Source organism: Pieris napi, chromosome 4 (genome assembly GCF_905475465.1).
Source record: "Pieris napi chromosome 4, ilPieNapi1.2, whole genome shotgun sequence".
In the NCBI taxonomy this organism is placed as follows: domain Eukaryota; kingdom Metazoa; phylum Arthropoda; class Insecta; order Lepidoptera; family Pieridae; genus Pieris; species Pieris napi.
Genome location: NC_062237.1, coordinates 11143072 through 11157766, shown reverse-complemented (window position 1 = coordinate 11157766; position 14695 = coordinate 11143072). Strand labels below are relative to the sequence as shown.

Here is a 14695-nt window from a genome sequence, read left to right as displayed (position 1 = left end):
GAGAAAATCTATCATACTGTTATGATACCGTTTAAAATATAAATTAATCGAAAGGAACTTCGTTCCATCCGGGTGTCCCATGACACTTCTGAAGTTTTTTATATATATTTCTCTGGTTCGTGAGAAGTATAAAATAAGACAAAATTGGTCATGGTATAATATTAGATTTAAACTAGCACCTAAGACAAAAGCCAAGCCAGCACTATTAAATATTGTGTATCAAAATTTACAAGGTTTGGCTGGCAAGGAATTAGAATTAGAACTGTTTACAAAAAGTCGCGAAATTGAAGTTATTTGTATTACAGAACATTGGCTAAGAAGTTATGAAACGATTGTTATTGACAACTTCCAATTGTGTAGCGTATTCATGAGAAGTAGTTCTATTCGTGGCGGATCATTAATATTAATAAATAGTACTGTCAAATCGAAAGATCGTAAGGATATTGTAAGTCTATCAATTGAATGTGTAATTGAATTATCTTGTGTAGAACTGGAGAACTATGTTATAGTATGCGTGTACCGGCCCCCTTCCGGAGATTATTTCAATTTCGAGTCAGTAATGGAAGATGTACTTAAAAGACTGACTAGAAAACGAAAGTCGGTCATTATTTGCGGAGATTTTAACATAAACATACTTGAAAGTACTTCAGTAAGCACTAGATTTATTTCAATGTTTAAATGCTTCAATTTAGTAAACCAATTCTCTGAACCAACAAGAATCACCTCCCATTCAGCAACTTGTTTAGATAACATATTTTCGAGTGACAAACCTATTTCTAAATCAGTAATAACAAACCTGACTTCTGATCATTGTGGTCTGATAGTTGGCTTCTCTGACAAATTATTTGATGAAGCCAAGCACGTTAAGTATCGCCCCATCACAAAAAGTCGCATCGAAAGTTTTAGGCAAAGTATTAATTCTAAGGTTTGTGCAATAGATTACTCTGTTCTAAATAATTCGGAGAGTCAATACAAAAGATTGTTTAATGTTATTCAAAATGAGTTTGATAGTATTTACCCATTAAAGACTGTAAAGTGCAACAAAAAAATCAAGTTTGATGACTGGGCCACGAGTGGTATTTTTAAGAGTAGGAATAGGCTTTATGAATTATATGCATTAAGAAAATATAATCACAACGCAGTGTTTATGGAATATGTCAGAAATTATTCCAAAACTTTTAGAAAAGTTTGCAAATATACAAAAGCATTGCATATACGTGAGAAAATTAAGAATTCAAGTAATAAAATCAAAACTACTTGGAATGTTATAAATCGAGAAACAGGAAACATTAAATCCCGTAATAATTCATTATTTTTAAAGGTAGATGATAAGATTATTGTTGAAAGCTCAGAGATTGCTGGTATTTTTGAAGATTTCTTTACAAACATACCTGTAATTACTACATCATCTCTAAATTCCTCTCCCAAAGAGGCTATTAGTTTTCTTAAAAGTCACGTACCGGAATGCAAAATAAATTTTCATTTTAAGCACGTTAGCGCTGGTGATGTAGTTAAAACTTTTAAATCTTTAAAATTAAAACATTCTGGAGACTTGTGGGATGTTTCTGTACGTATTATTAAGGACATTATAGATATTATTGCCCCAGATCTTGCGTATATTTTTAACAATTGTATTGATGAAGGAAGTTTCCCAGATTTAATGAAGCATAGTAAAATAATACCTTTATTTAAATCTGGATGCAGGACAGATCCTACTAATTTTAGACCCATCTCAATATTGCCAACTTTAAGTAAAGTTTTTGAAAAAATTATACTAGAACAATTAATTACATTCTTTAATACAAACAGTCTTCTACACAACGCACAATACGGTTTTACTAAAGGTCGCTCCACTACCGATGCTGGAATAGCTCTGTTACGACATATATTTGATGCATGGGAGAAAACTCAAAATGTACTGGGAGTTTTCTGCGATTTGTCCAAGGCGTTTGATTGTGTTGATCATGAGACTCTGCTTTGCAAACTTGACCACTATGGTATAAAAAATGTAGCTCTTAACTTAATAACCTCTTACCTAAGTTGTCGAACTCATAAAGTTGATATAAATGGAACTAAATCTTCGGGATGACACATTAAAATGGGAGTCCCGCAAGGATCAATATTGGGACCATTTTTATTTCTTATATATATTAACGATTTGCCTTCTTATGCAAAGCCATTATGTGATATTGTATTGTTTGCTGATGACACGTCCTTGATTTTTAAAGTAAATAGATATAAGACAAATTTTGACGATGTGAACAATGCACTTTCTGAAATAGTGTGCTGGTTTTCTGCAAATAATTTACTATTAAATGCCACAAAATCAAAATGCATAAGATTTACTTTACCTAATGTTAAAACTACAACTATAGAGCTTAAATTGAACAATGAAAAACTAAATTTAGTTGATTCTACGGTATTTCTGGGCATTACAATAGACCAAAAACTTCAATGGAGTCAGCATATCACTAAACTTTCTGACAAGCTTAGTTCTGCGGCATACGCTATTAGGAAAATTAGGCAACTCACAGACGAGAAAACTGCCAGAATAGTATATTTTAGTTACTTTCACAGCGTTATGTCGTATGGAATTCTTTTATGGGGCAAAGCAGCAGATATACAATCTATTTTTATCTTGCAAAAACGTGCTATTAGGTCAATTTATTGCTTGAAACCAGGCGCTTCACTTAGAAATTTGTTCAAGAAAATCGATATTTTGACGGTACCTTCCCAATATATTTACAACTGTATAATTTTTGTGCGTAGTAATATTAGTTCTCTTTTAAAGAACAGCGACATTCACAATAGGAATACAAGAAATAAGGGAAAACTTTTCCAGCCGTCTTACAGGTTGCAGAAAATAAATACTTCATTTATGGGCCTAAGTATACGCTGCTATAACATGATTCCTAGTGAAATATTGGAACTGCCTTTAAACAAATTCAAAACACATATAAAAAAAACCTTAATGTGTAAAGGTTACTACACAGTCAATGACTACCTGGAAGATAAAAACGCTTGGCAATAGTTCTAATTATATTCTTATAATTTGATTTGTTATCTTTGAAGTGTTATGAATATGTGTGTAATGGTGAATGTGGTAAATCACAGAACAGATTTTTTTTTTTACTTATGTAACTTTAATGACGTTGTGGTTTATGACATTTTCCTTTGAATAATTGTAATGTAAAGGGAGGGCAAAACTTGCTGAGTTTCTTGCCCGTTCTTCTCAGAACAAGGCCTCCTGGTAGTTTTGCGAACGGATGGCGTAGCCCTGCTCTTTCGTGAATTTTGTAAACGTTGTTGACATTCATAAGCATGCTCTAAGAAGCATCTAAATTGAATAAACGTATTTTGATTTGATTTGATTATTTAAAGTAATAAAACTTAAAATGTAAGTAAATCAGTCAAAACTTATTTCTAAAACTCGACAGTGCTTAAAGAGTTGTCCAATCTCTTCATCGCCACAGCTTGCGAATCGTTACTCGTATTCTGATTGAAAGATTTCGGGTGATGCCATGATTGAAATAAAGTAATTTCAGACAGGAAAATAAACGTAAATTAACCTGGGCAGCTCTTAAATTTAATTAAAAGTACCTTCTACCAAGTAAAAGACAAGTGAATCTCAGGCCCATATTCCAATCATGTTGCATCTCCAGTTTGAAAAAAAAACAGTACGGCGATTGTTGTTGTTGTATGTTTCATGATCATTTGTCAATTTAATAGGAAAGTAGATGATCACCGTCGTGTCTGTGAAGTTAGCAGAGCACTTACCAGCAGAGCACAAAAAAATTAGAGTTCTGGCAGCACACTTAATAGTTCTATAGTTCCTGATAGTTTTTAGAAAGAGTTCTGGCCTTTTTAGTCCAGAAAATAGTTTTTTTTTAAATCGTAAAATGCTCTGCCAGCTTCCCGATCACAGCAGAGCATTTCTTACCGATTTCGATAAATAAGGTCTCATTAAAACAATCATTTCAATTGTAACAGTTCCCTATCATTTAAATTCAAAAATAAAAAGGTTTAATTAACAAAAAAAAAATGAGAGAAAACGAAATAATGAGCATTTTTGAAAGATTTAAAAAAAACATATTGTATAGACATGGGAACTCCGCGGTTTCTATTAGATCTTTTAGATGTCTAGGCATCACAATTAAATCCTAGGCCAGAACTCTCCGCTTTCTCTCAGCAGAGCATACCTTTATGATGAAAATTGGCAATTTTTTCACTTATTGTAGGAAAATTCAAAAAAATAATAAATGTTGGTTCTAGACATGGGAACTCCGTGGTTTCTATTAGATCTTTTAGATGTATAGGCATCGAAATTAAATCCTAGGCCAGAACTCTTCGTTTTCTCTCAGCAGAGCATACCTCTATGATGAAATTGGCAATTTTTTTCACTTATTTTAGAAAAATTAGATGTGATGCCTAGACATCTAAAAGATCTAATAGAAACCGCGGAGTTCCCATGTCTAGACCCAACATTTAATATTTTTTTTAATTTTTCTAAAATAAGTGAAAAAAATTGCCAATTATCATCATAGAGGTATGCTCTGCTGAGAGAAAGTGGAGAGTTCTGGCCTAGGATTTAATTGTGATGCCTAGACATCTTGTGCTCTGCTGGTAAGTGCTCTGCTAACTTCACAGACACATCACCGTCGACGTTTTTGGTCTAAAACAAGCCGGTTTCCTCACGATGTTTTCCTTCACCGTTCGATCGAATGTTAAATGCGCACATAGAAAGAAAGTCCATTGATGCACAGCCGGAAATCAAACCTACGTCCTCAGGGATGAGAGTCGCACGCTGAAGCCATAACTGCATCTCCACTTTAGTACTTTTAATTATGTCAAATTTCAAAATAGTCATATCTACTAGTTTTCAGTTCTAATCTCGTCCAGAATACGAGACAGTTTAATTAATAATAAGATCTAGCTCTATTATGAGTAAATTAGTTCACTTATGCTGGAGGCGAAGTCGTGAACTTAGCAAAAAGTTTAGTCGACATCTCAGGAGACCGAAGAGCTGGCCGCTACCTCAGACAAAAAATTAGTCTAGCTATTCAAAGTATCTTCGGAGACTTGCCTAAAGGCAATTTGATTTGTGCTTAAACGCATCAATATTTTCTCATGTTTTACTATCTATTTAATTAGAGGACTTTTTAACTTCTTTTAGCTTACCACAAAGCTATGGATATCCTATTACTAGTACGGGCTAAAAAGAGGACAGAAGAGAACTGTGGAGTAGATGATTCTTCGATAAGATTTGTTCGATTGTAAGGGGCTCCCTCCAAATGGTTGGGGTCAAGCGTGTTTTGTAATTAAAATAATATTCCGTTCCGAAATAATTATCCTTTATTTAGTTTTATTGAAATATTGGAGGGCTATATGACCCACCAGGAAAATTTGTATTAATTAGTCTAACAATGGTGAACATTTGACATAAGCACACATAACATGGTAACAATAATTAACGAAATAAGAAATAAGATTTAAAAAAATATATAATAAGAGATATAAAAAAAAATCCCTTTTCCCTTTCGGTTTCTCTTTGTGTAAATAACTCAGTTTATTACGAATTAGACCTTGAACCGATTTTGATAAAACTTGAACTATGTGATCATCTGGATATGAGTTAGTTTTCCAGAAATAAAACCTTTCAAATCTTCTTTTTTTGTATAACAGAGAGCAAACGGGCAAGCGGCTCATCTGGTCTTAAGTGATTCCGGCGCCCATAGACACTAAATTTGCCAAAGTTAGCACGCTCTTTTCTTGAAGGACCCTAAGAAAGGTTTATCAACACACTCGGTAGAAGATGCAGAGACCCCACATCTCTACGCAACGCCAAAGTTTCAAGTCGACGATACAAATCGCTCTTTGTTAATTAATACGGTCAAGTGGAAGGAGCTGGTACTGGGAAGCACCCGGCCAGAGGTGTTAACAATAGATGCACAAGCGCAGACGGAAGCCTTGCCTGAGCATACCAAACTTTTAGTGGCTAATTTAGTATTTCCTTCTATTTAAACCGCAAAACTGAACGTCATTCGATATGTCACGCCCAATATTCCGATGATAGCTAATAAAGAGTGATTTGTTGCGGAAAATGCCCAAACAATTGGGGTTAAATTGGACTATATAACTATATCTACCAGTCCGAGACTCCACGTTTCGACTTCAGACACAAGCTTGTTCCGGCACCGATCGACAACTGCCTGAGAAATACAGCATATACAATACTAATGAAATTAAAAAAACTATACACAATAGACGCTTATATTCCTAATAGCTTTGAAAGGCTTTGCAGTAGTTGCTAAAAATAATTACAATAATTGAGTTTCCTTGTAACAATATACTCTTTTTATCCCCAATTCATCGTTTGGTTTCAAATTAGTGATCGTGAATTAAAAAAAACAGTTTCATGTGTGGTTTCTTCTCATACTGTTTTCTTGATAATTTTTCTTCATAGCCAACTAAGTGATCAACCTTCTATACTTACACACAACCTCAAATTTTGGACGGATCCTGAAACATGCTACATGCGGAGATCCAGAAATTTAGTATACATAATATGTTCGATAAACATGATATTATCGTAACTGGTGAGGGCACTACACCTCGAGTCTTATTCCCTACTCACTGGACCTTTGACTTGACTTGACTTTCAGACACAGAGGCTTGCTGAATAGAGGAGGGTGGCGGAAGATGTGCGGCGCGACTAACTCGACCTTCAGAAATGAAGAGTACGATTGAAGAAGATAACAACGAGAGACTTAGATATGCTGTTTTAATGTATTACGTAATAAGTTTAGTACAATGTCCTGGGAAATGAGAACTTGAAACTACTCAAGATGCAACCAAAGTAAAGACGAAATGTTCGTTCTATTGAGATCGGTCGAACGGAAATGACGCATTACGTCGCTTATTGGGCTAGGACCAATGACAATCTAACGAAACGCACAATCGTTTCGTCTTTTGTTTTATATTTAATACTTTATTGATTGCTATTTGGCGTGAAAGTTATGATTATAATATTTATGTTGGAAGTTACCACAACTTCGAATTTGGGTTCGAAAGGGTATTTTTTAACAAAGACGTATTCATTTTGATGGTATTAAGCTAATAACATATTATTCCTGTATAAACACGGTATAACCCAGTTGATAAGGAAATTAAAACAAAATCAACCAATTAAGTGTGCGTGAGTAGTCATTTACAGGAGCTCGGTGTGTATAGACAATGTATTTAAAAATAATTTTAATTATTTTCGCGGCGAGAGCACAATCAGAAATAATAATAGATGATGAGAAGATAGAATCGCTTTGCAAGAAAAATACGTGTTTAAATAAATGTTGTAGGAAAGACGAATATGTGAGTGATATAGTTTTAGGTGAACCTCCTATATGTGTGAAATATGATGGTGAGAAGAAATTGGACTTTTCTGACGTACAATTGTACGATGATGATGATCATTGGAGACCGGTTACCAAAAAATTTGGAGACACGTTTTTACTGAAGCAAGGGTTGTTACTAAATGAAACCTTCGCGGATAATTGTGGAGTAGCGGAACTGGTTGATTTGAACAGTTATTTAAGTCAGGTAGGAGATATTTATGGCCCCTGCCCTGCGATTCTGTAACTCACTTCACGAACTCACACAGTTGTTTTCGCATCGGCGTTCTCTCTCAAATCAGTCGTGAAGCAGTCATTTTATGATTTGGCATTCTGAAAAGGTGGGAGCTTGTACTTTATTGTTTATCAGAATGCCAAATCATAAAATGACTGCTTCACGACTGATTTGAGAGAGACCGCCGATGCGAAAACCGCTGTGTGAGTTCGTGAAGTGAGTTACAGAATCGCAGGGCTGTATTCAACAGCTCTTTCACTGATTTCAATAATATCGATTATAAAAGTTTTTGTAACTTTTATTATTAAAAGCATATATAAAAAATGATTTATCAAAACTAATTGGGGTCAACTCTAATAAGTAAAATGATACATTTCTGAAAATTTTACGACCAATAGATATAATTCTGTCTCTACCCGAAAGAATTAGTTCCGCTGGTTATCGAATACTGGACATTCACTAAGCCATCACCATGATTATTTAAATAAAGAGCTTGATAAAATAGTTATGGATGAGGGAAAAAGTGTTTGCCCTGTGTTTGAACATTAGTTGTGAAGTTCTGAAGTTTTCCACATACTCATACGATATAGGACAAATCGACTCGTCAGAATCAGAAGTCGGATCCTTGACTTGATTATATATAATGTCAAATATAAATGAGATGGACACATAATTGGCCCCTAATCATTGCTACCTAACTTCATACATACCGTTGATATAAGCAAGTATAAAATTAATATGTACCTATTGTTTATTGAAAATGGCAATTACAAATAACTATTCCTGTTATATTGTGGTTAATTTATCTGGTTATATTAATGATATGGTCCAATAATTAATATTGAAAGTGACACGATCATCACCGTTTATCTTATGAATTTTTCGTAATTCAATAAATATATATTAATGCTATATCGAACTAGATTTTTACTTGTGTTGTCTATCTATGGTGCTTATTCGATATTTACTGTACTGATTGTACTTAGTAAATTGTGAAAAATGTACCTACTGCTTACATTTTAAGGCCGCGTGATTTTTTTCTTATGCCCATGATTTCAATTAGCTAAAAAATAAGTTTTACGAATTTATAATAAGCTAGGTGGCATAGGTCCTCGATAAATTACAAATTTATTTACGTCAGAATAGTTGTATAGATTCCTAAAATAGGGATTGACTACATATACAGGTTCTTGGTGATTAGATATATATTTTAATGTTTAATTGCAGAGTGGTATACTATATTTGGAGTTTCCGAACAATTACAAAAGATGGACGCCAATACAATCAGAATTTTGTTTGGACTATGCCAACGGAACAATTGTGTTCTGGACTATCTTTCCAAGTTCAATCCAATACAGACACGTTTATATTACTAATGGTTTGTAGATTTAATTGCCTTTTTTATATTATATGCAGCGGTAGTCTGCAACTATGCATTCAAATCTTGGCTATAAACCATATTTTTTTCGTTTAATGTGCTATTAAAACATAATTTTACACCTAACTCTACATTCCGCCGTTACTTCGTGTGCCCACGGTTAGGTCTAACCTTCCGAAAAGGGTACATATGATTCGCTGTATTACTTTAGTTAAGAAATTTATTAGAGTTAGTCATTTTTTTTTGTATTTTTTTATTGTGTTATTTTGTTTTTCTTAATTAATTTCTTATGTTGGTTGTTTGTTTGGTGTATGATTTTTTTATTATAAATTCTTTTATTATAAAGTCAATTAAGGAACAAAATGAATGAATGTCTCTAAAATGTTCAATCAATTGGAGGAATCAGCTTCCACCGTGAGGCCCTTTCTCCACTGCTCCGGTCCGGCGTTAGATACCGGAATGGATCATGAGAAAAATATCCGATGGCTGGATTGCGCTTCTCCACTAAATCCGATCCGACAATAATCGATACTTGTATATTTATCATGCAACACTTATATTAACTAAAACCCATTTACTTACTAAATTATAATTAAAACGTTCTAAATTCTGAATATTTTATTGCCCTGGCAAGTTTATTACTTTTTATATTGTCTATCTTAAAATATTATAATCTACTTAATAAAATTAAATAGTTCACTAATACTATGGTATAAAAATATAAATAAATAGCAACTTAATTTGGTTTGGTCCAGGTTATCCAGATTCTTTCAAATTAAAGCAACTAGAAATAACCTGTGAATAATAATTTATAACCTCTTAGATATACTTGGACCGATAAAACACCGCGTTCCGATCTAGCAAGTTATCGGATCGTTAAAAACCGGATGAAGAAGTAGTGGAGAGTTGTGAATTTCTAAATCGGATCGGTAATTAACGTTTGCCGGACCGGAGCAGTGGAGAAACGGCCTTAAGGGGTGTAGCGCATCGTATATTATTGATTCAGTTTTAATTATCATACATCTTTTTGTGCGTTGAGACGAAGTAAATAAAATAAAAAAATCAATGGCGCTACAACCTTTTTAGGTCTGCATTTTCTGGGATTTCTAAATCTGTTTGATGATTGAATGATCATTTGTCAAATAACGCCGTCGACATCTTGGTTCTAAGGCGGTTTCCTCACTCCGTTTTTCTTCACCGTTCGAGCGAATGTTAAATGTGCACATAGAAAGAAAGTCCATTGGTGCACACAGCCGGGGATCGAACCTACTACCTCAGGAGTGGCAAGCCACTGGGCTAAAAGTGCTCTATCGAGTCGACATACAGTCGAAATTTTCATAAAATTCGATATTAAATGACAATAAATATATCATACAAACAAACGCTGTATGAATATCCATAATCCAGAAAAGCCTCACATTATAAAAAACAACACTAAAAAAGACCTATTGATATTTATATTCTTATATAACTGGCTCACCTGATTTTAAGTAATTCCGCCATCCATAGACACTTACCGCCGGAGGGCTCGCAAGTGCGTTGCAGAATTTTAAATCTTTGATCAAGCGATCCAAGAAATTGGAGATTATATTATTTTTTTCCAGCCCTTATCACATCGTCGTTCTTCCTGGCTCTACTACTCATTGTGTACGCGATCCTACCAGAGTTGAGAAATATAGGCGGGATGGTACTCATGGCATATGTGTTCAGTTTGATGGTCGCCTTCCTCGGCATGGCTACGATACAGATTGATGAATTCGAAAACGATACTTGCGTGAATCTAAGTAAGTTATTTCTTTTACGTACTTTGGGACTAGCTGAGTGCACCAGACTTTGTGGCAGGTCGAATCTTTTTTATTACTCTTGGACACTAAGAGGCCGATTAAGTATTGCGTTAACAAATTTACTGCAATTTATCCCCCCCTTCTCCTTTAGTCGGCAGTACATAAAGGTGGCAGTACTAAATGGAAGTAAGTTATTTCTATTACGTACTATGGGACCAGCTGAGTGCACCAGACTTTGGGGCAGGTCGAATAATCATATTAAGGGGCCATTCAAGTATTACGTAATCAGATTTAACCCCCCCCCCCCCTCTTCCTCTTGTGAGAAAAAGTAAGCAAAGTTCGCAAAAGTAATAGTACATAATGGTATTTATTTTTTGTATGAATCCTCGAAAATGCATTTTGTTTTCAAGAATAGACAATGTGTGGGTAATATGTGTAAAAAAGTTAATAATTACTGTTGACGTGATCACAAGAAAATCAAACTGTCGGCTTCGAAAACCGATTTTTTTTCACTTCTTCTCTTCTTCCAAAAAACACATCAATCCATCTAATAATTCTGTTATACATTTTGTTACATAATGAAAAATAATTCAGTTTAGTAGTATCTAGTAAAATCAGGATTTATTGAAAGTTAGTCAATAAAAGCCTATATTAAAAAAAATTCATGCTCAGGAATTAATTTCCATCTTTTACATGTCCTTTATTTCATATTGTCCTGATCACTGTTACGTTGCTAACCTTATCTAATGTTATTTTATTTTCTCCCAGTTGCCTGGAAGAGATCCCTCGAAAGCGAAATTTTCATTTAACTATGTCTCGTCGATGCACTTAAACTATTTAACACAAGCACTTTCCACCTCCCATCCCATCCATCCCTTCTATAAGATTATGATTCTGGTGTGTACAAATGTCTCAACCATGTAAACCTGTATCTTTAGTTAAGAAATAAGTCTTAGCTTTCTATTTTCTTAATAATATATTATTTTGGTTCACTTATTGTTAAGTTACTATTTCATTAAACCGTTGGAAGTGCGGAGTACCCTGATGTACAGGTCTCCGACCTATTACTATAATAATTTATTTATGCAGTATTTTTTTTCTTTGATATTAATTCAATCTAGCACTCTAACAGACTCAGACTAACACACCTATATAGTCTGTCTCACTATAACACGTACCGGCTGCACCGGCCGCGCTTACGCTACGTCACCGATCTCGTCAGAGAGATGTGAATGCGCAGTATGCGTTCTGTCCCGCTCTAACGCGTATTGGCCGCACCTATATTACGTAATCGTGTGTTAGGTTATTTTCGTTACGGAATTTCTTGACTCGTTCGCCGCGCTCAAAGCCCGCGATAAAATCTATGCAAAAGCTTAAAAAAAATTGAAACTTGAAAATTCTTAGCAAAATTTAAAATATTATTTAATTATTTTTTCAGCAATCGTTATCTACTTCTTCTTCTTGGCTGCGTTTGCGTGGATGAACGTTATGTCTTTCGATATCTGGTGGACATTCCGGTATGTTAACAATTCATATCTTTGATGCAATGTTATGATAGATAAATACCGTACAATTTTATACAATCTTCCAACTTACAGTAGTTTTGGGTATATTGCTCTTAATTAGCTTTAAGCTTCTAATTAAATTTAGATTTTTTTGCTGTTTGCTTGTGTTTACTTCTTTCATTGCTAGTTTCAATTTTATATGTTTAAATATTATTGATGTGTGAAGTAATATTTTCTTGTATATTTTAAGCATTTATATGTTGTTAGGACTTATAAATAATATAAAATATAAGTAAACAAATAAAATCTATATAATAAATACATTTGCAATAAATTAATCTTTGAGATGGAAGAAAAACGTAACTATTCATTTTTACACAGTTTGACTGACGAACACACAACATTAACAAAACATTTTTACATCGATTAAAGTCTTATTTCTGTGTGATTTTTGTACAACTTACGCATTTCCTTCATTCAGGGGCTACGCGAAAGCTCGTCCAATCCATCGCAGAGGAGAAAACTTCAAGTTTTGTATGTACTGTATTTATGCTTGGGGAGTTCCCTTAGCAATGACTTTAGCATTTATGAAGGTAAATGAAGCAGATCTGAGTGACCAGCCGTGGATTGTCAAGCCTCTTGTACCGGAAAATGGATGTTTCTTACAAGGTATAATTACTTATATACATAAATTACGAGACCTGGTTATTTCACACGTTGAGGTTCCACAGAAATGTGGTTGGAAAGGAACATTGAAGTCGGCAGAAATATTTAATAAAGTCATATAAAAATGTAATCTAAATTGTATAAAAAACTTACTCACAAGTTTAATTTAATATTCTTCTTCTTCTTCTTTTGGTGCCTATATATACCTGAAGCTTGGCCGCCTTAACAATAGACTCACTTGTTTAGTATTATTACTAATTAAACACTCGTTTTATTATGTATGCTATGCCTAAAATATTTATTTTAATTATTGCGAAAGATTGACAGCTTATAATGACCTACTTGCTAAATATAATCCTTTTTACGCCATTAAATTAATTAAGTACGTTAAGTTTTGGATTGGAAACAATAAATTCATTTTAATCCAACTATCTAAATATATCAAAGAAAACCATAAAGTAACTAAATATTAATTGAGGAACACTAAGGGTAGGAAATGCCAAAGTCCAATAATTTTTGAGTCGAACGTATAAATGAGATGCTAGATCAAAACCATCAGTTCTACAAAATATTGTAAAAATCACATTTGCATTTCGATTTTTAGATGGGCAAAAGTTAGTATACTTGTACTTTCCTATGCTGATAATGATTTCTGGAAACTGGGTGTTTTTCGGCATGACGACATTCAACGTGTGGCGATTAAGGCGAGGCACTCAAGTGCTCAACTCTCCAGCTGCTGGTAACCCGGCAGCTCACCGATCACAGAAACGGAGGTAGGTAAATGCACGCACTTGCGAGCCCTTTGACAATGTAAGTATCTAAGGACAGCGCGGCGGTATCACGTAACACCAGGTCAGCCAGTGCCCGTTTGCCCCGTATTATATAAAAAAATCGTTTAAAATGTCTTAAATGTTAAAACGAATCAAATACTTGTTATAGAAAATAAATAATGTAGTAAATGGAAACCATCGAACAGCGTCGTGCTGCCAAACGAACACTTAATATGTGATGATATGATACGGCATTCATACTTCTCCGATCTTCTCTCTCGACTCTCAATCTTGCCCTAAAATACCAAGTCAAAGATAATTACGCTTATATGTAGGCCAAAAACATTATATTTCTGTTTGAAAGGCAATAATATTTAGGGTGAAATTAAGAAAAGAGCATACTAAGAAAAGCCACGTTTCGGAACATCAGCCTTATAACCCAAGTACCTACTGTAATTATTGGTAACTATGTATTCTAATTATCAACATTCAGATGAAAATGTGTGATTTATAATCGGCCTCTTAGTGTCCAAGAGTAATAAAAAAGATTCGACCTGCCACAAAGTCTGGTGCACTCAGCTAGTCCCAAAGTACGTAAAAGAAATAACTTACTTAGATTCACGCAAGTATCGTTTTCGAATTCATCAATCTGTATCGTAGCCATGCCGAGGAAGGCGACCATCAAACTGAACACATATGCCATGAGTACCATCCCGCCTATATTTCTCAACTCTGGTAGGATCGCGTACACAATGAGTAGTAGAGCCAGGAAGAACGACGATGTGATAAGGGCTGGAAAAAAATAATATAATCTCCAATTTCTTGGATCGCTTGATCAAAGATTTAAAATTCTGCAACGCACTTGCGAGCCCTCCGGCGGTAAGTGTCTATGGATGGCGGAATTACTTAAAATCAGGTGAGCCAGTTATATAAGAATATAAATATCAATAGGTCTTTTTTAGTGTTGTTTTT

At 34.3% G+C, this 14695-nt stretch overlaps 2 protein-coding genes across 3 annotated transcripts in view; one reads left to right on the top strand and one right to left on the bottom strand.

The window, feature by feature from the left end:
• The window catches only part of LOC125048621 (G-protein coupled receptor Mth2-like), an 87408-nt gene that overhangs the window by 59111 nt on the left and 13602 nt on the right, over nt 1–14695 (bottom strand). The window lies entirely within an intron of this gene.
• Nucleotides 7021–13845, top strand: LOC125048620 (G-protein coupled receptor Mth2-like). Its single transcript, XM_047647387.1, has 6 exons — nt 7021–7593; nt 8848–8998; nt 10603–10782; nt 12221–12299; nt 12769–12956; nt 13558–13845. Exons 1-6 carry the CDS (start codon nt 7234–7236, stop codon nt 13728–13730), a joined length of 1131 nt encoding a protein of 376 aa, XP_047503343.1. The 5' UTR covers nt 7021–7233; the 3' UTR covers nt 13731–13845.